General features: G+C 36.8%; 1 protein-coding gene across 1 annotated transcript; it reads left to right on the forward strand.

Moving 5' to 3' along the window:
• The first annotated feature begins 20,484 nt into the window (after positions 1 to 20,484).
• On the forward strand, positions 20,485 to 25,065 carry LOC107818114 (formin-like protein 1). The gene is made up of 4 exons (XM_016644052.2): positions 20,485 to 22,529; positions 22,621 to 22,820; positions 23,336 to 23,580; positions 24,043 to 25,065. The coding sequence occupies exons 1-4, from the start codon at positions 20,821 to 20,823 to the stop codon at positions 24,847 to 24,849; spliced, it is 2,961 nt and encodes a 986-aa protein (XP_016499538.2). The 5' UTR covers positions 20,485 to 20,820; the 3' UTR covers positions 24,850 to 25,065.
• The last annotated feature ends 288 nt before the right edge of the window (positions 25,066 to 25,353 follow it).

Raw genomic sequence — 25,353 nt, forward strand, 5'->3', positions numbered from 1 at the left:
GATGCCCATTGTTGAATAGATGAGCCACTTCTTCCCTTAGTTGTCGACAATCTTCGGTCCTGTGATCGTGTGTTCGTGACTGCCGTGGTATTTACATATCAAGTTGTGATCCCTCTGTGCGGGATCGTACTGGAGAGGCCTTGGCCATTTGGTCTCCTTGATGCGGCCGACGGCCGACACTATACTCGTTGCATCTACGTTAAAGTTATACTCCGATAATCTCAGGGCTTCCCTGCCCCCAAGTGATCAGTTAAAACCGTTCTTACTCATCAAATCTTGGTTTTTAGGACCTTGGTCGCTTCTCCTATCGTTCCTGGTCGGGTGACGGCCGGGTCCGTTTCCCCTTTTATGCTAGTTGTATGGTTGGTACCGATCTCGGGGTAGCCTCGTCTCCTGATCCACAATTATTTTAGACCTATCATTCACTCTATTGGGGTAAATAGACCCCGATGGGGCTCCTAGCTAGTCGTCCTCGACTCTGATCTTTGACTGGTACCTGTTGTGAACATCGGCCCAAGTAACCACCGGATACTCTACCAAGTTTGCTTCAATTGTTAAGAAGCAATGAATCTTCGGGGGCTGAGTCCGTCTTAACGGCCCAATCATCCACAACCGAGGGCAGCTCCATCTATTCCATCTTGAACCTCAACACGAACTCCCTAAGTTCGTTGTCCCTTTGCTTGACTTTGAAGAGGTCTGATTTCCTCGTCTCGGCCTTGATAGCGCCATTATGGGCTTTAACGAAAGCGTATGCAAGAATACCAAACAAATCAATAGAATTTGGAGGTAAGTTATGGTACCATATCATCGCTCTCTTGGATAAGGTTTCCCCAAAATTTTTCAGCATCACCGACTCGATCTCGTCGTCTTCGAGGTCATTACCTTTTATTGCGCATGTGTAGGAGGTTACATGCTCGTTTGGATCTGTAGTCCCATTATACTTGGGGATATCAGGCACTCAGAACCTCTTTGGAATTGGATTCGGTGCCGCACTCAGGCAAAAGGGTTTCTGAATGAACTTTTTGGAATCCGGTCCTTTCAATATTGGAGGCGCTCCCGGGATCTGATCGACCCTCGAATTGTAAGTCTTCACCTTTTTGTCATTTGCCTCAATCTTCTTTTCTCATGACTCCACCCATTTTGTTTGTGCCTCGAGCATTTTCATTACCTCATAGGTCTCCCGGGTCCGAACCCATCTGGTTCTGTGACAATCCGTTCGTTTCTCCGAGCATCTTCTCATACCTGCTCGGATTCGGTCGTGTTCTGTGTGTGATTTTGACTCTGCAGCTATGCTATTGCCACTTGTTGAGCTTGTAACATTTCAAAAATCAATCGCAAGCTAACTCCATCATCTCCCCCTTCGGGTGCTTTTCGAGCCGTTGGCCGGGGGTGCCCCGCAAATGCTATTTTCGGGATCAGTTAGTAGGTTGATATTGATGGCAACATGTGAATTGGCATCGACTGGGTCAGCAATTGGTAGGCTATTAGGGTCAACACGGGGCACGCCATTTATTGGTACCATGTTGTTATTTTCACCGTGGTGGCCTGACTCGACGTCAACGTTCAAGTGAGCAAACTGAGAATTTGACATTTTAAATAAACCTGAAATCAGACTTCAAAGAGCACGTGTAAAATAGGGTATGTTATAGAGATTCGTATTAAATCACCACTATTATCCTTAGCCCAACGGTGGGTGCCAAATTATTTACCCTTAAAATGAATAACAATTGAATTTGTACGCGGTTTAAAGGATACGTGATTCAATTTAACACGAATAATCTATGAATAACAAATAATTAAATTAAAGAGAAACAAAACGATCAAACCAAACGTGATGGACAATTAAGCCTGGCTTTAGCATGAATACTGAAAATTGACTCCGGTCGAGCCCTCGAGACGGGCTCGGTTACAACTAAATAAATAAGGAGCTGAAGAACACTATGAACAGTAGCTAGAGAACAAAAATGAACTTTATTTCTTTGATATGCATGCCGACAGTGAGTGAAAAATGAACAGGTTATCCCCTTTATGTAGTAGGGGAGTTTCAATCCTAGTACAGGTCTAAATAAGGTAAAAATATTTTCCTTCGAGTAAATCATGATACGCAGCTGATATCGGGCGAGATTTGTGCCGTAATATCCGGCTGAAGGTGGATATTTCGGCCCCTCGTTCGTTCTTTCTAACCGTCTTTCCTTTAGCCTCGATTCTTCGTTTTGCTCGAGCTCGATTCCTTTCATGTTTGGCCATGTCTGAAATCTCGGTGTGTCATTCGTCCTCGGGCTCTGATCTGGGGAATCCTCTGTTGTACTTGAGCTTGCAATGAACCACGTCATCCCCTGTTTCTTCATTGGGAAGTCGGGGATAATTTTATCCGCACACAAAAATAAATATAGTTTTGTAACTTTACTATACAATGAATAAAGTTTAGCCATAAACTGATTGTTGTCAATTTCTTCGTTGCAACATCTTCAAGTGTGTTTCGAGGAAACATTCACATAGTAGTTTCCCGAGTTAATATTCTTACTGCTCCGTGGAACATTTTCCTAATATCACTTTCAGTAGTATTTCATATCCAATTTAGAAGATAGCCATGAAAAAATTCAGTATGTGTCTGAATAATATTTGGTTGAAATTAAAAATATATATATTTTAAGTTATATTTAAAAAAAGTTTTTTTTTTAAGGTGTGGAAGTCGAGTATTAGAGTTGAAGGTTGACAAGTAGTCGTAAGTTTCTCCTACGCTTACCAGTAGTACTAGTATTATTCTTGTATTTTCTTATTTCTTGTACTTTATTATTGCATATTGTGTCATTCGCTTCTGTTACCCTATTACCTTATTGTTGATATTGTTTGTTGCTTTATTTTAATTGTTCCTTGAGTCGAGAATCTATTGGAACAGCCTCTTTACTTTCAAAATGTAGGAGTAAGGTCTGCGTACACATTAACCTCCCTAGATCTCATTTGTGAGATTACACTGGGTTTATTGTTGTTGTTGTTCTTTCGAATAAAAAGTGTGTGGAAATAAAAAATTTGTGAGGTAAATCATCATTTCAATATTTTTCCAACATTAAAAATACTAAGTTTGACATTTATAAATTAACAATCGTATCAGTATTTAGAAATACAAAAATTCGGTGTTTAAAATACTTAAAATAATATTTAATGTCCAAACGAGAAGCCATTATTCTGCCACTCTGCCTAAGAATTTCCAAGAAGACAGCCTGAATTTGGGGGTAATTAACCAAGTGAAAAACAAGGGAAGCGTGTCGGTGGTGGAAATATGGAGTTGTTATGCAGCTTCGACAGAATCATGAGACATTTTACCGACCACTTTCGTTGACCGTACAATCTTTTGGGTAGGACAGGACTGTCGGCAATCTCTGTTTCAGTTTTTCAATGTGTTAAAAAATTTATTCTCATTCTATGTTTACTTGAACTAAATTAATTAATTTAATATGAGAAGAAATATTAATTGATTGTAAATGTAAAGAAAGATACAAGTTTATGTAAAAACATATGTTTTATTCATTCGGTTTAAACATTGTGTGCGTATAAATTTTGTCCATTTCAATTTTCACCCCCAACTTCCTAGTGCCGAAAAAAGGAATATAAATTTGGATTGGGAAACATTCTCATAAATTTGGTTTGTTTGCGTAAACTTTTAATACTTATATAGTCTCTTAAAAAAGTTTCGAGACGTCTCCTTTAATTTTTTTTTTTTTTTTAAAAAAAAACAAAGAACTTTTTGAAAACAAGGAAGCAATAATTGTCTAAACATTTTCTTTTTCCTAAAAGCTTTTGCAAAAGGTCAAACAAATAGATGAGCATATTAAGTACCGTAAATCCAGTAAGTGAACCAAGGTTGTTAAAGCAAAACTAAGGAGAATTATCTGTAAAGAATTGTTTACACTGACGATGTATATTACTTATAGACTGTTTGGCCAAATTTCTAAAATTAGTTCAAAAACAATTGTGTAATTACTCAATTTGAAAATATTTTTAAACAGCAATTAGTGTTTGATTAAGTTTTTCAAAAAAGTACTTTGGAAAAAAAGTTATTTTTTTAGTTTTTCAAAAATAGTTACGGCTTCTACTCAAAAATATTTTATAAAGCTTGATCAAACACCTATACTTTAAAAGAATACACTTTTATTAAAGAAAAGAAACTAGGCTCGAAGAAGCTTTGGCCAAACAATCTATTAAACTCAAATAAGGTATGTCATATGCGTACCACGTATGGTAGACCCTCCATATAAATACCACTCCTTTTATGTAAAATTTTAAGTACTTCAAACACTTAAATTGATGTTGGTTGATCCCTTGAGGTTCCTTTACTAACTTGTCCATCAACTCGTACTTCGGCTGTCACTTTGACCTTCCCTTGTTATGGGTCAATTTGAAGTTTTGAACCCCACAAATACTTCAATCCACCTCACTCTTTAATTCCTAAAAGTTTAAATGTATATTTCTAATTGGAAGAATTACAGCCCCTCTCACTTGGCCTAATACCCCAATCGAAAATGGCTCACGTTTGACGTCCTTACCTAGTTTGGCCAGGTTGTATATAATCCGAAAGGAATTTTTCATCCTTTAGCCCACTATTAAAGGCATATTTTTAGAGTTTCTTTATTTTCTTTTTTCTTCATTCCCAGCACATCCTGTACTCTCCACCCGTCTCTCTTTGCTTTCTCCTTTCTTTCTCTTCTCTCACTCACATAGATCTGAATATTTATAGATATCAAACTTGATTTAAAGCATTTTCTCTATTAAGTTGCTTAATCTTCCTAAATATTTATAGATCTCAAATATTTGAATTTCGATTGATGGATGTCCAAATTTAAATTGAAGTTTTGTTGCATCCATATTAAAAACTTCATTGAAGGAGCTTTGAAACTCCCAGATTTGAAAATCTAACTTTAAAGTAATTGGGTTAAGTTAAAAATTATTGTAAAAGCTTGTAATAATATGAATCTTGAGTGTTGGGTTAATTGTGTTCGATTAACATTGGTTTTGGGAACCATACTAGTTGAAGAAGAAAGTTGAAGATGAAATCCAGTTTTGTATACACTATTATACATCATTATACAATATTATATAACATTATATAGAATTATAATAAGGGTATAATGTTGTATAATATTGTATATTGAGGCGTGAAAATACTTTTATACAACATTGATCTTTCTTTTGAAGTAAGTTTCTCTTTCACTGTAGTAATTTTAGTTTTGTTGCATGTTTTTTATTTTTGTTTCGCCGGAGTTCCCTTTTGCTTTTGTTTTGGTTACTTTTTGTTTAGATTTTTCTTTTTGCTTTTACTTCGTATTCTCTATATTTTCTATTAACACTAGTTTTACTTTTCTATGTCAGCGAAATACTGGTATACATTATTTAACATTTCATATACAAGTTTATACAAAATTATACATCATTATACACGTACTATACATATGCAGTTAAAACTGAAAATAAATTCTTTGTATTTTTCTTACTTTTTTCGAACAATTTATGTATAAAGTTAATTTTTTTCCTTGATTTCTCTGCTAAATCATGAACTTTCAAATTTTTCTTTCCTTGTTAATTTTTCTGCCAAATCAAAAAATTTGGAGCAAATTCATCTAAATAGAACTTGGAGAATAAGAGAGTTTAGGTCTGTTTTTTGTATTTTTATAGCTGGAATAGGAATGTATAAACTTGGGTAAGAAAGAGAATGAAAAAATATGAAAAATTTGCATTAGAATAAAAAAGGGCATGAAGGTTGTTTTCGAATCTGAACCAACTAATATTGGGCTACATATTTGTAAACTTAAATTTGGGTCATCCGGTTGCAAGGTTAACCCGTGAAGTGTACTATTATGTAATTCTCCCTCTCTAATTTGATTCGATTCTATGAGGTGTTGAACTTCCAATAAAATCTATTTCCAAATACTTTTAGTACGCTAGAATCCGACAAATATATGATGCAAGGCCTAATGCATATGTTCAGATATCAATTCTATTTTACAACACACTCTTTGAACATATCATTTAAGCCTGTCGGGAAATTTTTGGAAAAGTTTTTGAATTTTCTTTTGTTTTTTAATAAAAAAGTTTGCTGGAGGAAATGGGATAGTTGCTAGAAGTTGTCTTTTTCTTTTCAAAAAGTTTCAAAAAAAAAGTGGTCTAAGGCAATTTAAACTTAATTTCTTTTGAGAAAAATACACCTAGTTAAACATATTTAAAAAGATAATCTTTATACGGTGCAGTCGCAAAAGAATCTTTACGCTATTAGGTTAATTAAAAGATAATAATAAGTAGTTGCTCATAATATATGTAATTAATAACCTAAAAAATAAAGCAAGCGACTTGCTATAACATATAAAATTAGACCAGCAGTAACAAAATTATTTACACTATCAATATCGTAAGTTAAATCCATTCAAAAGAGTAAAATTTTGCATGGACAACACTACCTAATTGTTTGTTGTGGAAAACAAAAAGGCGATTGTGTTTAAGAACAGTCAATTGTATTAAACAGCGCTTTCTCACATGCGTAAACTTGAAATTGGGTTAGAACTTAGAAACCACTCCTTGACTATCACTGGAATTATATCAAGGCGGAAAAATAAGTCACCTAATACTATTTCCTGGATAAAATTCGTTCAACTTACAAAACTTATCCTTGTTCAAAAATCTCTTTTTTGTTCTCACTTATAAGCTTTTATTTCCCCAGAAAATAAACTTTTATTTCCCGATATTTTAGGACTTGAATGTTCTTGTTTCTTGTTAGCATGTGTTTGATTAGAAAAGTTTACCCCTATATATAATTGAAAAGTATATGTTCGGTATTTGCTAATGAATATATAAAAGCGTGGGATAAAATAAAAATTAAAAAATACCGCCAAAAGTGACCGGTCCAACAAGAAGTTTGAGATTCAACAAAACTCAACATTTTTTTATGTGAAAATTTATATAAATATAGTTAAATATATGACGAGCGCAAAACACAACACAAAGTTAGTGCTCGCTAGTCAAAGATAGTATAGTTAACTTATCGTTTCTACAAGGATTGGATTTAACAGCGTTCGAATAATTTTTAGTTAATTACTATCAAGAAAAATTAACACTTGATTGAATGATTATCAACTACGATTAACTACTAAAAATTAAGCAATTATTAATTGATCACGAAAGACAACAGTTGAGCAACAAAGAGATATCAGTGAGAGAAATAAGGGTAATTGACTAGACAGGTGCAAGATAATTGACTCGGGATCCAATTCTTGAATTAGTTAACTCTATAATACTGTTGATTCTCGCGAATTCACCAGATAATTAGATTACACTAGAAGTTAAGGTTCCTCTTTCGATTAAACGTTAAATTTGATAATTAATCCAATTGAAGCATAATGAACAATTGCAACGAATAAAATGATGGTTCAGTCTAAAGGTAATTTCTCACGAATATTTTCCTATTTTCTAGCTCGATTAGTAATTCAAGAGGCTCTTCCGATTACCTAGTTGAATCACGAATTTAAACATAGCATAAGATGTAAACAAATTCAATATAAAGCTCCTCTTTCGATTAAGAAAAATAATAAAGCTACATCAATTAATTCAAACAATTGTCGAGAATCGAATCCCTAATCAAGTTATCAATACACCATATCTGCCAACACCCTAAGGGAAATTACTCCATAGCAATGAAAAAATTCATCTGAAGAAGGTATAAAGACATAGAAAACATCAATGCTAATGATTCGATACAAACTCTCTTATTGCACCGATTGTTGGTTGAAATCTTGATGAATTCTTGTGTCTCAAATCTTTCGTAGGTCAAAAGTCCCTTCAAAAATATATTTTTTGTGTATTCATACCGTGTAGAAGTGGATACGGACGAAACTACCATTTCCAAGACGAAACAGAAAAATACTCTGGGGAAAATGCACAGGCACGCCGCGCCTCGCGTCACACCATGTGGCGCGCCTTTGGAGATCATCAGAGAGCAGATTCTAACAGAGCAGTCACACTTGCACTGCCGCACCGCGCCTCGCCACGCCCCATGCGGTGCGGTAGTGCTTTTTCCTTCTACTTTTTGACATCCAAATTTGGTCCTCAACCCCCGAACGCGATCCCAGTTTAATTTTTAGGCTTTTACTCAAACTTCAAAGCTCCAATTTGTTCAATTCAGCTCCAAATTAATTTTTTAACTCGAAATTACTTTCTGCAAGGCATAAAACATGTAATAAATATAATTCACTATTATTTAAGCCCAAACATACGTAAAGTACAGTAATTAAAGTGTAAAATACGGCTAAAACATGTCCCTACAAGTATCAAAATTCCTACACTAGAAAATCCTACTCTACAATCATCTAAACTATTCTACAAAAGCAAGAAAAGGGGTTAGAAGTAGTTCTGAGTTATAGTCGTCAGCTTGACTCGGCCACTTAGGCTCATTTGATCACGATGCTAGAGGATCGCTTGTCAAATCCTCCAATAAGGTACGGTATCAACCTCTTACCATTCACCTTAAAGCTCTCATTCCCTTCTTCATCTCGAATTTTAATGGCGTCGTACGGTGAGACCTTAACCCCTTTCATGAAACTTCTTAGTCCTAAGTCTACTATTGTCCATCTTGACCTGTCCATCTTGACTTGAATTTTTCGGGGAATAACCTAAGTCTACTATTGTATAGTAAGACCTTAACCCCTTTCATGAAACTTCTTAGTCCTAATCAGACGATCATGCTACCTCTTGGTCTTCTCCTTAAAGATTCGCGCACTTTCATACGCGTCCAGTCTAAACTCCTCCAATTCGTTCATTTGTGTCAACCTGTGTTCAACTGCAAGACTAAGATCAAGATTAAGCATATTAATTGCCTAATAAGCTTTATGTTCTATCTCAACAGGTAGATGGCATGATTTTTCATACACTAATTTGAACGATGAAGTTCTTATGGTTGTTTTGAACGCAGTTCTGTACGCCCATAGAGCTTCATCCAACTTTACAAATCAATCCTTACGAGAAATAATAACCGTCTTTTCAAGAATTTGTTTAAGCTCACGGTTAGCCACTTCAACTTGCCCACTAGTTTGGGCGTGGTACAGGATTCTTGTTTTGTGTGTGACCCCATACTTGGACAGCAGCGCAACAAACTGCTTGTTCACAAAATGCAACTCATTGTCACTGATAATCATTCGAGGTGTCCCAAAGCCGGTAAAGATGTTCTTCCATAAGAACTCACACACCACCCGAGCATCATTGGTCCTAGTAGGGATTGCTTCGACCCATTTAGAGACGTAGTCAACGGCTACTAGGATATACTCATAAGAATGAAATGATGGGAACGACCCAATGAAGTTAATGCCCCAAACATAAAAAATTTCACATACCAGAATGGAGTTTAGCGGCATCTCATCCCTCTTGCTCATATTACCTGCCATTGACACTTGTCACATTCAAATACGTATGCCCGTTCGTCTTTGTTCAATGTAGGCCAATATAAATCGGCTTCCATGACCTTTGCTACAGTGCGATTTCTACCATAGTGTCCTCCAGTTGCTCCATCATGGCAGTGAGAGAGAATGCTTGACATTTCGCCTTCAGGCACACATCTTTGTATCACACCATCTGCACATAGTTTAAACAAGAAAGGGTCGTCCCAAAAATAACATCTTACCTAACCTTGCAGCTTATTTTTCTGATATTAAGTGTTCATGCAGAAACCATCCACTAGCCAAAACGTTGGCTGCATCAACATACCAAGGCGGTCTTTCAGAGACCGCCATAATGGAGAAAATTTGCTCATAAGGGAACTCGTCCCATATTTCCACTATCTCAACCGAAGGTCTCTCAAGTAGAGATAGATGATCTGCGACTTGATTTTCAGTGTCCTTCCTATACTTGATCTCTAAGTCAAACTCTTGGAGCAATAACATCCACCGCATCATATGCGGCTTGGACTCCTTCTTACTCAGTAAATATTTCAAAGATGAGTGATCAGTGTGCACAATTACTTTACTCCCTACAAGATATGATCTAAACTTGCCAAAAGCAAAGACCACATCAAAGAACTCTTTCTCAGTAGTGGCATAATTAACTTCAGCATCAATCAACGTCTACTTGCATAGTAGATGGGCCTAAACATCTTATCTTTTCTTTGCCCCAGAACTGCCCCACAGCTACATCCCTAGTATCACATATTATTTCAAATGGCTGGCTCCAATTAGGTGTCACCATAATAGGAGCACTCATATGTTTTTTCTTTATCAATTTGAATGCTCTTAAGCACTCCAAAGTGAACACAAACTTGACATCCTTCGCTAGCAATGCGGTCAGCGGCTTGGTAATGATGGAAAAGTTTTTTATGAACCTTCTATAAAACCCCGCATGTCCCAAGAAACTCCTTATGCTCTTCACAGATGTCGGTGGAGGAAGTATAACAATTATATAAACCTTTGCTCTGTCAACTTCAATGCCATGTGCAGTTATTTTGTGGCCCAGAACAATTCCCTCTTTTACCATGAAGTGACACTTCTCCCAGTTAAGAACCAGGTGAGTGGCTTCGCAACGTTCAGGCAAAAGCTCCAAAATTTTCAAAAAATCATCACCAAACAGAGTGAAATCATCTATGAATACCTCTAGACACTTCCCATTTAGATCAGAGAATATAGACATCATCCACCCCTGAAAAGTGTCCGGTGTATTACACAACCCAAATGGCATCCTCCTATAAGCAAAAATACCTGATGGGCAAGTGAACATAGTCTTCTCAACATTTTCTAGGGCAATGGGTATCTGATTATAGCCTGAGTACACATCCAAGAAATAGTAACAACCATTTCCATCCACTTTCTCGAGAATTTGATCAATGAAGGGAAGTGGGAAGTGGTCTTTCCTTGTTGCATCATTAAACCTTCTATAATCAATGCACATTCTCCACCCAGTGATCGTTCTTGTTGAGATCAATTCATTGTCTTCATTCTTCATCACTGGCATGCCCCCTTTTAGGTACAACGTGCACTGGACTGATCCATTGGCTATCAGAGATGGGAAAAATCACTCTCGCATCTAGCAATTTGATGATCTCCTTGTGCGCTATCTCCTCCAAATTTTTATTCAGCTTGCATTGGGGCTGTACCACTGGCTTGCTATTTTCTTCCAACGGAATTTTGTGCATGCAAATGGCTGGATTGATTCCTTGAATATCAGCTATGGTCCAGCCAATGTCATTGTACTTTCTTAGCATCTCCACCAGCTTTTGTTCCTGTGTACCTGCCAAATAAACATAAATAATTACAGAAAAATTGTTAGTTTCAAGAAAAGCATATTTCAAGTGAGTAGGGAGGACTTTCAATTCCACACTAGGCTTAGAAGTCTCCTTTTTTAGTTCCTCCTCATCAGCCACTGAATCCTCAATGTCAAGAGCTTCAGCCTTTTTCTTTGTTTCATGATCTTCATCATCCATCGTGCTAGACTAAGTAATACACCACTATAAAGTGTCCCTGTAAGGCACCATAAAATTTCGCATAAGAAATAATGTTTCGTGGTGCCGAATTAGGCTTACGTGTTTGAGGATTGTATAAAAGCTCACCGCGGCTCGGACTTTTTGGGTTGAACAATGCACTAAGGGATGAAGGAAAATTTTTGGCAGTGAAATGCATTTCTGCGGTCCATTATGCGACCGCAGAATCACTCTGCGGACCGCATAATGGCCGTAGAATGAGGCAAGAGAGGGGCAGTTTGGATGCCATTCTGCGGTCGACTATGCGAGTGCAGAACTGTTCGGTGGTTCATTATACGACCGCAGAACAGGTCCGCGGGCCGTATAATGACCGCAGACCCAGACAGATTTTTTGCCATTTTTGGACACCAATTATGCGGCCGATATGCGGTCCGCATATCGATTATGCGATTGCAGACCTTGTTTCGGAGCTTCATTTTTTGGGTTTTGTAAAACCTGACCCTACTTTGTTAAATACATGCTTTGGGACATTTTTAAGCTAAAATCTGATATTTTAGAGTGAGAGAGAGTACCCTAGAGTGAGAAGGTGTTCCTCAATAATTGTTCTTTAATTCTTGCTCAAATCTTGGAAGATTGACAAGGATAACCCACAAGGTCTTCATTCTAGAGGTAAGATTCTACACCCTAACCCCTAATTTCAAAATTATCTGAAAATAGGTAATTAGCAAGATAATTTTTGGGTATGAGAGTTGTATTTTACATGCATGTGATATCAAGGGATGTAGGAATATTGTTGAACTAAGAATGGTAAAGAATGGGTTGTGGGATGAAGGAATCCTCCATAAAAAGACCTTGAAATCTTAATGCACACCTAGTGTTTGATAAAATGCTCAAATGAGCTAGAACCATGATCATCTTTCTAATTTTGGTTTAATTTTTTATATTTCTAAAACATATTGAAGTTGCTAAGAATTCCGAAATATTTTAGAGGTTAAGGAAGCTCCATTGAGGTATGTTGTCTAAACTCTTCTCTTGGAATTGAACCCCACAATATTCATGTAAATTATGTAAGTCCCGAGTGGTTCATTATAAAATTGGCTATTCCGAGTAAGATTGGATTGGAAGATATATGTACAACAAGTATCCCAAGTGTTTTATTTATGTTATGTTATCAATTGAGGATGTGTTAAAATATGGGTTGTGCATTAAGAATGTTCGACTTCAAGTCAAGTTCAAACGAATGCTATTATGCCAAATTTTATGAAGAATCCCTATGTGCCTTAGATCCTTAGTTTCTCACATATGTACTACATGCCTTGATTTGAAATGTTATTGTTGTTGTTGATGATGTTGATGTTAGAAATTGAAAATGTGAACATGAAATACTAAATACGGCCAACGTGCCACAAATAATTTTATAATTATGGCCATTAGTGCCAATAAAATGAAAAGATGTGAAAGAAGTATGAAATGTGATCATTGATATAAAAAGGTTGATGTCTCGAATAAGACAGCCTAGCCGATTGAGTCGTGATCGGACACCATGTCACACACATGGTGGTGATTGTGCTGGAAATTATAATTGAAATGGTGATTGTGGTCGATGTCCCTAATGGATAGCCTAGTCGATCGGGTCATGATCGGACTCCGTATTAAAGACGGTGGTATTGATATTGAGAGTAATTGTAGTTGATGTCTCTAATGAGATAGCCTAGCCGATCGGGTCGTGATCGGACTCCGTGCTGAGAATATGGTGGAATTGGTATTGTGAACAATGGTATATCGATAATAAAAATATCCCAATGTGAGATATAGAAATTATTTTGAACATTGTCTTGAACCTAAATTGAGGTTTGATGTTGTATAAGGCTTCCATTGATATTATGATATTCTTGTTGTATTATTTATCATTCTATTAAGAGGGTGTTTTGTCATTCATACTAGTACTATTCCATATGTACTAACGTCCCTTTTGCCTGGGGTGCTGCATCTCCAATGGATGCAGGTGGTTCCACATCAGGAGACATTGATCAGTGATAGCGGTACATCCTTTTTCCAGCTGACTTGGTGAGCCCCACTTTTTTCGGGGTCATGTATCTTTTGTTCCTCGTATATTGTGTTTGAGGTATAGTCGGGGCCTTGTTGCCGGCATTATCATAGTACTCTTTGGTATCTATTAGAGGCTCTGTAGACATAGTGTGGGTTGTGTATTGGTGCTGGGAAAGTCAAACTATGTTATGTTGTGATTGTATTACTTGTCCATTTGAGACTTTAAAAATGATGAAACTATTGGTAATGAATTGGTATTGTAGACATGAACACCTTTTGTCTAATTATTGAAAATATGTACTGTCTCCCTTTATGGATGAGTTTGGGTAGAATGAAATCTAATAGGCTTGCTCGGCCGGGTTCACTCGGTTGAGCACTGGTCGCGCTCCCCGATTTTGGGGTATGACAGTCCCCCACAAGCTTATCAAACTTGTATTTTTCAGCCAATTCTCCAACAACATCTAGCTTGAAACACGAGTAGGCAGACGCCTCATCACTGGGGTATTTCATCATTCTCTTCATCTGGAACACCATTTTCTCGTTACCCACTCTGAGCATAAGCTGCCCCTCGTGAATATTAAGGATTGTTTTGCCTATACATAAAAATGGCCTCCCTAGAATTAGAGGCACTACCTTGTTCACTTCCATGTCCACCACAATAAAGTCTATGGGGAACATAAACTTATCCACCCGTACTAGAATAACCTCAATGATTCCCTCAGGCAAAATAATGGTCTGGTTAGCCAGTTATAGGGACACTGGTATTGATTTGATCACTCCAAACTCACCTTCCAGTTTCCTGAACACAGACAAAGGCATTAGATTTATAAAAGCACCAGAATTAGAGAGAGCCTTGTTGATTTTTTCACTCCCCAACGAGCATGGTATGGTGAAGCTTCCTGGGTCCCCACACTTTTGAGAAATTTTATTTTGTAATATGGCACTATAATGGGCATTCACCTTGACCACTATTGTCTCCTCTAATGTTTTCTTGCTGGACAGAATTTCCTTCAAGAACTTAGCATAAACAGGCATTTGAGTGAGAACATCTCTGAAGGGGATGTTCACATATAGTTGCTTGAGCATCTCCAAGAACCGCCCAAAGTACTTGTCTAATTTTTCCCGCTTCATCTTTTGAGGGAATGGTAGAGGTGGCATGTGTATGCTTTCTTCATTCTCCTTTTGTACCCCCACTACTCTTGCTTTTCTGTTTTTCACTTTTTTGCTCTTCCAGTGTCTCAGTCTGCCTGTTTACCACCTCGGATCTAATTTTCATAACTGGGTCAACTAATGTTTTGTCACTTCTCAGAGATACAACTTTAATTGTTTTCTTTGGGTTCTTTTATGTGTCAGAGGGTAGAGTCCCAGGAGCCCTCTCATATAACAAGTTTGCAATTTGTCCCATCTATCTTTCTAAATTCCGGATGGCTGCCCCTTGAGTCTTAAATTTCTCATATGATTTATTGATGAACGCCCTCATGAGATCTTCCATACTAGATTGATTTGACTGTTGTGGCTGGTATTGTTGCCTCTGCTAGTTTTGAAAATCTGGTGGTCCTTAACCCTGAGGTCTAGGATTATTTTGCTACCACGAGTTCAAACTCCCACTAGGTGAACTCCAAGAAAAACCTGGATGTTTTTGTCTCATAACATTGTAGTTGTTCCCACCTTGGTATTTTCCTATATTATAGTGTCCCACAAAGTTAACCTCCTCAGATGAAGCTTGACACTCATGTGTAAGGTGTCCTATTCCACAAAAAGTCACATGGTACTTGCGGCTCACTCTATACTTTGGCTAAGGTCAACTTTCTTATCTCTTTGGCCACAATGTCTAGCTGGGCTTGCACTGATGTGTTAGAGTCCACCTGGTGAACCCCAACAGATTTTCTTCTGTCATTACTCTCAATGGGCCATTGGTTAGCATCATTAGACAATTCATCAAGTATAGAGACAATCTCCTCTGGAGTTTTCTTCATTAATAGACCTCCAACTGCAGTCCATCCCAAAAGTCCTGGAGTTACATCCACAATTCGATTCCATTATGCTGACACCTTCTCTCTATCTCCTTGAATATTTCTCAAGCTTCGAAGACCGTTTCAATATTCTTCTGGCAGAAGTTGTGGTTTTTCCTTCTGAATTTCCCTGTTTTTGCAGCCGAGAAGTACTTGTCAAGAAACTTTTTCGTCATATCTTCCCATGTCCTGATTGACCAGTTAGTAAGCTTCGAAGCCAGTGCTTCACTACATCCTTCAGTGAAAAGGGGATTGCCTTTAAGTAGATTGCATATTTTGATACTCCATTGTATTAAAATGTGTTCATGATTTCCTCAAAGTCCATCAAGTAAGTGTTAGGATCTTCATTCACCTTCCCTCTAAAGACACGGTTGTTCTGGATGGTTTGAAGCAAGTCTTGCTTCAACTCAAAATTATTTGCTTCTATGGGTGGAGGTGTGACACTTGACGGTCCCTGATTGTAGACTAGTCTGGCATAGTCACCTAATGATCTCCCAGGCCCAGGGGCCACATTTTCAAACTGGTCTTCAACCAGGGGTTGATTTATATTGAATCTTCGACCCCCATCCTCTTCGACAGTCTCATCAGCAGCTCTAAAGACTGCTTCAGCTACTAACCGTGCAACTTGTTCTCTATGTTGTGCTGTCTCTTTTGCAACTAAGTCTACTCCATCATCCCCGTTTTTTGCCATGTGTTCTTGGGTTAAAGGTTGCCCCAAGAAATTTTAGCTGAATTCTCTTTATTTTCTAAGTCGTTGTAGGTATTTCTCCAACTCCTGTTCGTAGGGTATCACTTCCTTTGAAGAAGATCGAGTCATACACCAAAGAGGTTAGACCTGTATCCTGCACACAAGTGAGAAAACGTGAATACAACAAAGTAAAATTGGTTCGTGAATTAGTACCAAAAACTATTTTGAACACTATTGATTGCCAATCCCCAGCAACAATGCCAAAATTTGACGAGTGCAAAATACAACACAAAGTTATCGCTCGCTAGTCAAAGATAATATAATTAAATTATCGTCTCCATAGAGATTGAATTTAACAGTGTTCGAATAATCTTTAGGTATTTACTATCCAGAAAAATTAACACTTGATTGAATAATTATCAACTACGATTAACTATTACAAATTTAGCAATTATCAATTGATCACGAAAGACAACAGTTGAGCAACAAAGAGATATCAGTTAGAGAAATAAGGATAATTGACTAGACATGTACAAGATAATTGACTCGGGATCCAATTCTTGAATTAGTCATTCTATAACACTGTTGATTCCGACGATTTTACCAGATAATTAGATTTACGCTCAAAGTTAATGTTCCTCCTTCGATTAAACGTTAAATTCAGTAATTAATCCAATTGAAGCATAGTGAACAATTGTAACGAAAAAAATGATGGTTTAATCTAATGGGTAACTTCTCACGAATATTTTCCTATTTTCTAGCTCGATTAGTAATTCAAGAGGCTCTTTTGATTACCAAGTTGAATCACGAATTTAAACTAGATCATAAGATGTAAAGAAATTCAATATAAAGCTCCTCTTTCAATTAAGCAAAATAATAAATAACTTCACAATACGATTTAAAGCTCCATCAATTAATTCAAACAATTGTCAAGAATCGAATCCCTAATCAAGTTTTCAATATACCATATCTGTCAACGCCCTAAAGAAAATTACTCCATAACAATGAAAAAATTCATCTCAAGAAGGTTTAAAGACATAGAAAACATCAATGCTAGTGATTCGATACAGACTCCCTATTGCACCGATTGTTGGTTGAAATCTTGATAAATTCTTGTGTTTCCTTGCTTTAGTTACTTCTCAAATCTTTCGTAGGTCAAAAGTCCCTTCAAAAATGTATATTGGTGTATTTATACCGTATAGAAGTGGGTCCAAACGAAACTATCTTTTCCAAGATGAAAAATGAAAATACTTTGGGAAAATGCTCAGGCTTGTCGTGCCTCACGTCGCACCATGCGACGCGGTAGTGCTTTTTTCTCAGAGTAATTTTCTCTTCTACTTTTTGACATCCATATTTGGTCCTCGACTCTCGAACGCAATTCCAGTTTAATTTCTTGGGCTTTTACTCAGATTTCAAAGCTCCAATTTGTTCAATTCAGTTCCAAATTATCGTTTTAACTCGGAATCAACTTCTTGCAAGGCATAAAACATGTAATAAGTACAATTCACTATCATTTAAGCTCAAACACACGTAAAGTATAGTAATTAAAGTATAAAATAGAACTAAAATACGAGCTTCTAGCCTACCATTAATATATATTTCAAAACTGATTCGCTTAACATAAACACACAATATTGAAAATTTGAAATTGTCAATTATTCACCGGAAAAGCAGTGTGACAAAGTACATACTGATAATTTGGCAAAATAAGGTGGAAGAGTGGCCTAGGTAGTAGGGGGCCACCAACAACAAGAAAATGTAATAGTAGGACTAATTTGTTTGACTAAATTGTCACAATTAATAACCCTAAAGATTAACAACTTAAAGGTAGGCGCGTCTCTAGGAAAAGTGAAAAACAAGACTTGGTTTGTAATTCTAGTCCAGAATTTAATTTCTATAACAAAATTGATCCCAAGAACTTTTGTTTTTCTTTGGCGTGCTCCGTATATTCCTTGAGATACTCTTGATGATAAACCGAATACATCATAGAAATTTGATAATCTAAGAGTTGGCTCGTCCGTGAGTAGATGTGACTGCTTAACTAGGTTAGCACTCCCTTCGCCCCATTTTATGTATGTATAAAAAAAATTAAAAAATTATGAACTTAAATATGTGATAATATTTTAGTTTCCTTAAAATATATAATTAAAGATAAAAAAATTTAAGTTAAATTATTTCAAAATATAAAAAAGTACTACCTCCGTTTCAGTTTATGTGAACCTATTTTCTTTTTGGTACATTCCAAAAAGAATGACCCCTTTCAAAATTTGGAAATAATTTTATTTAAACTAACATTTCTACCTTAATGAGAAACTTTTATAACCACACAAATATTCTAGCCCCCTTTTTGAATTGTTTAGGACCATAAATTCCAAAAGTTTTATTTTTTCTTAAACTTTGTGCCCAGTCAAACATGTTCACATAAATTGGAACGGAGTGATTATCATTTATTATGAAAGAAAAGTGTATCACGTAAAATGTAAGTATTTACTTTGTTCTTGAATTAGATAACAAAGATTTTTTGATCGCAAACTAAACACAACGGAAAATGAATTGAATCTGTCCCAACTAAAATAATAAATTTGCATTCTCTTATATAGCATCCATGTAAAAAGAATTATTCTCAATTCAATACTCTTATTACCAAAATGTTACAGATGAGACTTATTTTTAAAATTAAGAATTTTAACTTCTTTTTTACTATAATTTTTCACTGCATCTTTTAAGTGTCACACTTACCTCCCTTGTTGTTTATGATATTACTTTACCCTGCTAAATATATCTTTTTTTAACAAGGTCTCTAAAAATTGAAACCCTAAATCCATCGGCTTCCTCTTTTGGGAATTCAATTTTCCCCATCAAACTTGGGAGAGATGTTGCCGGAAAAGAAAAGCCAGTTAAAGTATAGGCACAGAGAAGATTTCCTGTCTTTCAAGATAAACGAATTACTTCACTTAATTCTATTTTGGTTTACTACAAGAACATGTTGTATAGGTTTATTGATTTAAACATTTGTAAAGCTCTTTGATTTAACAAATGGGCTTATTTGATGTGTAAATACAATACAGTAACTTGTTTACAAGGAGCTAGAAAACAAATCTTCCACTGGTTCCCACAAAGAAGAAGAACATGGAACGAAAGCAATGTTTGCAGGATAGGAAGGAATTTCAAGTGAATTTGTTAATTAAGAAAATATGTATAAAATTACTTGAATAAAAGACTACGTTAGGGTAAATCATGCACATGATAAATTTTTTCATTAATAAAAATAAGTTAATAGAATTATCACAATGAAATCGAAATAAGAGAAATAAACACAATATCATAAACCACAAAAAAAATTAGTGCATGTGAAACGTGATTAGACGTGTTTGAAACTAACCTTTCTTCTTATTATAATCTTTTCTTAAGGGGACTGTTAATAACCCGTACAATATGGAATTATAGTCGTTAAACTACTGCTTCAGTTCTTAGAATCCTTTCAATTCTCTGTTGCAATTAATTTTCTAAAATAGTTGACAAAATTGTATTAACAAATAATTGCACCTATCTTTTGCAGCCTTTAAAAATTCGAAATTCACTTAATTATTCAAATTTAGATTCTAATTGAATGTGTTTCGCAACTTAATTTTTCAACCATTACTTTTATATTTTTATCAATTATCACTACTATAATATAAAAATTAATTTAGATTTTAAATTTCATGTAAATCAAATGCCGTCTTATAAAAATAAAATAGTTGTTGGAATAACATAAAGGTAGTTTCGGCATATTATACAACTATACTTAATTACAACATTCGATTTATCATATAAGAAAATATAATCCATGCATAACTAATGTAATATTTTGTTGGATATATTAACTAAAACTAGCATTTAAGTTATAGAAAAATTATGTATTATTTTATGCTTGAAATCATAATACACGAGTTAGCAACATGTAGATAAAAAATACTTCTGTTTAAACAAATAAATATTTCTTCCGGTGTTTTTATCTCGTACTTTAGGTAAAAAATTTGGTCCAAATATTAAATATTTATCACTATAGGAAACTAAATAGGCTTCATTACTCTTTTTTCCCCTTCAAAATCCCACCTTAAACAGAAGGCATATAACTAATCACAGCATTTAAGGAACAGATAAATGTAGCCTAGTCAAACATCCTTTACTATTAATATTACTTGTATAAAATAATCTTGTAATGAGATCAATACCTTAAATGACATCATACTCTCCTGACAAATTGAAAAGAAAGCAGCAGTATTTACTATTTACAATAGGCGTTGTTTGAGTGCGGAAAATGAGTAGCAGAATATTAGCTGGATGCAGCCACGCACGTACTGCTCCACTCATTTCTCTCTAATTACTCCCTTAATCATCATTTTCTCTTTCACACACACACACACACTCTCTCTCTCTCTCCGTTTCTACCTTTTCACACTCTCAATTACTACTCCGAATCCATGCAGCAGATGCTGCTGTGCTGACTGATGCAGATCTCCACTTTTCTCTTTCTTTCTCTCCTCACAATGCTTCCAATTCCTCTTAGCTAATTAGCTACATTTACTCCTCTCTCTCTCTCTCTCTTCTCCCCTCTCCCTTTCTTCCCCACACCCACCACCGCCATGTTATCCTCCTTCTTCTTCATCTTTCTCCTCCTCTTCTCAGCCACTGTCTCCGCCCAAAACCGCCCTATTCTCCACCAACCATTTTTTCCGGTAGATTCACAACCGCCATCTTCTTCACCCCCTACTCCTTCTGCACCATCACCGACTAGTACTACTACTCCCAAATACCCTTTTGACTCTTCTACTACTCCTAATAACAATAACAATAACAATAACAATAATACTCCCTTTTTCCCCTCTTTCCCTTCTCCTCCCCCCCCACCTTCCCCTTCTGCTTTTGCTTCTTTCCCTGCTAATGTATCTTCTCTTATCCTTCCCCATTCCGCCAAATCCAAACCCCTTTCCTCCAAACTCATCGCCACCGCTATCATCTGCGTTGTCGCTGCTGTCCTTGTTCTCTCACTCGCTCTATTCTTGCACAGCCGCAAGCGAAGAAATCAAGCTGCTTCTACTAGTGATGCTAAAACCCAGAGATCTAATAGCAGCACTCACTTCAATTATTCTAATGGTAATAGTAATAATGGTAATAACAGCAGTGGTGGTAACCGCAGTCATATTCCTAAGCTACAAAGACCATCGCAGACCAGTTCGGAGTTTCTCTACTTGGGTACTATGGTCAGTTCACATGGTGGAATTGATGGGCCCCACAACCCTCCGCAACGTCGTCGTAGCGGCAACGTGACTAGTGTCCCAGCTTCGAGAAAAATGGATTCGCCGGAGATCCATCCATTGCCGCCGTTACTTGGACGGAATTTGAGTCAAAATTATGGGAATAATAATAATAATAATGCAGATGTAATATCGGGTAGAACTGAAGAAGATGAGGAGTTTTACTCTCCAAGAGGATCTTTGGACGGCAGAGAAAGTTCGATCGGAACTGGATCGGCGTCACGTAGGGCATTTGCCGCCGTTGAGGTGGAGAATTTTGGTGGTGGTTCCAGGTCCAGCTCACCTTCTTCTTCGTACTCGTCTTCCAGTTCCGGTTCGGGTTCACCGGTTCGGTCTGTATCGCTGAGCATTTCGCCGCCGGTGAGTTTTAGTCCGAAAAGCTTAATGCCTAAGTCACCGGAACTGGTCGCTATTCATACTGCTCCACCACCTCAATATTCTCCTCCACCCCCTCCGCCTCCGCCTCCGCTTCCGCCGCGAGCAAATTTTGTGCCGATATTGGTCATGGGGAATGAATCTGATTCACCATCTCCTCCCAGTTCATCATCACCGGAGAGATATTCAAGCAGAAGCATTGACTCTTCGCCCCGAAGTTTCAATGTTTGGGATCAGAATCTTGAATCTCCGGCGAGAATCGCCAATCAGATACAGCAGATTGAGCCATTTTTCGTTGCCCCACCACCACCGCCCTCACCGCCTCTTTCGATTAGTATTCCGGCTAGTGTACCGCCTCCGCCTCCGCCACCACCATGTAAAAATTGGGATAGTCCAAAAACTCCAACACCACCAACTTCAAAGCCACCATCTAAGCCTCCAGTTCTTGTAACTCCTTTAAGGCCTATAGCACTTGAAAGTCCAGTATTGATTTCTCCAATGGATCAGTTGCCTTCTAATTCGGAACCCATTGAGAAGAATGAGCAGAAAATAGAAAACGAGGAAACTCCTAAACCAAAGTTAAAGACTTTGCATTGGGATAAAGTAAGAGCAAGTTCTGATCGAGAAACGGTGTGGGATCAACTCAAATCAAGTTCATTTAAGTAAGGATAATCTAAACTCTTGTTGTTGCACTAATGTTTAAATGCTCCTCATCTTTTTGTTGGGTAATTAAATATAGCTGATTATTTGCAGATTGGATGAAGAGATGATAGAAACCTTGTTTGTTGTGAAGACTCCAACTTCAAATCCAAAAGAAACAACTAGACGCTCTGTTCTTCCCTCGCAGAGTCAAGAGAATAGGGTACTTGACCCAAAGAAGTCACAGAACATTTCAATTCAGCTTAGGGCACTAAATGTAACTGTTGAGGAAGTATGCGAAGCACTTTTAGAAGGTATTCTTCTACTCTATTTTTTTTTTTGACTTATAAATTATAATTGAAAAATGACTCGGATGATAGAAATGCCAGTTTATTGTTGCTTGATCGCTCTCGTGCTACAGAAAAGATCTTTTACTTGCTGCTGAATTATCATTCAGTTCATATGTGCTTCTGGTATTAAACCATTTACCTGCATTGATGTTACTAGTATAAATGAACATAGTGTAGACATTCACAATATACGTGACTAGTTTATAGGTGTTCAAAGGGTAATTTGGCATTTGCTCCCTGGATTTCAGGGTATTAATTCTAATTAGGATATAGCATCTCACCTTATTTAGTTCTGGTAAAGCATATTGGTGTGTCTGTTCCCAAACCATGTCCACAGCTCTACATTTCGGGTTTTCTGCTTATTGTTGCTCTTTACCTTCAATAAGATGATCCTTTTTCTAATTCTCCTTTTAGGGTGCAAGCATATCTAGAATATATAATGTTTTCGGATTTAGAAATGAAGTACATTCTTTTTTCAGGAAATGCTGATGCCCTAGGGACTGAGCTTCTTGAGAGTTTATTGAAGATGGCTCCATCGAAAGAAGAAGAACGCAAGCTGAAAGAGTATAAAGATGATTCTCCATTTAAGCTTGGGCCAGCTGAGAAGTTTCTCAAAGCAGTGCTTGATATACCTTTTGCATTCAAAAGGGTAGATGCTATGCTGTACATTTCAAATTTTGATTCTGAGGTTGACTACCTCAAAAAGTCATTTGAAACTCTAGAGGTAATTATTTCAAGTCATGTTTTGCTTCTAGTTGTATATTGAGTTCTCTAAAAATCACCAAACAATTCTGAGTTTTGATTTGACAGAAGAGAGGTTTTTTTAAAGTATTGATGTATAACAAGCCAATAAGAAAAGATGCTGGTACCTATGATTAATGAGACTCAAAAATAGCATCTGTGATTTTGGAAGGAAGTGCCTATGCATCAGTATGATAGGACATCTAATTGTTGGACTAGGGAATAATTATGTATTTTAACTTGGACTGTTGGAACTTGTGATAAACTAATCATGTACTTCTCTCTTGAGCTATGGAATTGCATGCTAATTGAACCAAGTCAAGTATTCATACTATGTTTATTATAAGCTCACACAAACCAATAGCAGACTGGGAAGTCTTTTCTTAAGTTTTTATGAGAAGTCTTCTTGGAAATTGTAATCCTTATAAGCTTTGCTACTCGACAGGCTTCTTGTGAAGAGCTGAGAAGTAATAGAATGTTCTTAAAGCTTCTGGAAGCAGTGCTGAAGACTGGTAACCGCATGAATGTTGGGACAAATCGCGGTGATGCACATGCGTTCAAACTGGATACACTGCTAAAGCTTGCAGATGTGAAGGGAGCTGATGGGAAAACATCCCTCTTGCATTTTGTGGTACAGGAGATCATAAGAAGTGAAGGAGCTCGTCTCTCTGGTGGAAATCAAGATCAACAGTCGACCATTAGTGATGATGCTAAGTGCCGGAAGCTTGGCCTCCAAGTTGTTTCAAACCTTAGTTCAGAGGTTATAAATGTTAAGAAGGCTGCTGCAATGGATTCAGAAGTGCTTCATAGTGAGGTCTTAAAGCTTTCTAAAGGGATTGGAAACATTGCTGAAGTTGTCCGATCAATTGAAGCAGTTGGATTGAAGGACAGCAGCATAGAAGAATTTTCCGAGTCCATGAGAAGGTTTATGAAAATGGCAGAGGAGGAGATCATAAGGCTCCAAGCCCTAGAAAGTGTCGCCATGTCATTGGTGAAAGAAATAACTGAATACTTCCACGGAAATTCAGCCAGAGAAGAGGCTCACCCTTTTAGAATCTTTATGGTGGTGAGAGACTTCCTAATGGTTCTTGATCGCGTTTGCAAGGAAGTTGGGATGATAAATGAACATACAATAGTTAGTTCTGCCCACAAGTTTCCAGTTCCAGTAAATCCAACTCTACAACCAGCCATTGGCGGGTTGACTGCAATAAGGCAGCATAGTTCCTCCGACGAGGACAGTTCACCCCCTTAATAACGATATTAGCTTATAGCAGGCAGAACCCTAGATTTTTGTTTTTGGCCAAAACCAATGTAATCTACTACTATAAAGGCCATCTAGGAGTTTGTCTGAGACTGTCATGTAATCTTTTTTTCTTTTGTTTTTAATTTTCTATTTATATAGTTCATTGTACAAGTTCTGGAAATGTATCCATTCCCGTAGATATATAAAGAGCATTTCTTTAGCAAATATCGAAGGCGTATTGCCAGAAACATTTTATGTTTTAAGTTTGTAAGATCAGAACCTCCAAATCAAGAATGCAGGAATTGGGAGTGCTATTTGTAAAGTGAAACAATTTGAGTGTTAAGGTTAGGGTTGGTGGTGAAAAAGGATACCTCCAACCAAAAAAAGAGGAGAAAAAAAGAAGAAACTTTTAAAAATTAACATTGTGAGCCAGCTGTGTAGTGGTTGCCTTCAACTTTATTTGACCGTTGGGTTCAAAAAGAATTTACCTTACAGAATTATGAGAAACAAGAA

Source organism: Nicotiana tabacum, chromosome 19 (genome assembly GCF_000715075.1).
Source record: "Nicotiana tabacum cultivar K326 chromosome 19, ASM71507v2, whole genome shotgun sequence".
NCBI lineage: Eukaryota > Viridiplantae > Streptophyta > Magnoliopsida > Solanales > Solanaceae > Nicotiana > Nicotiana tabacum.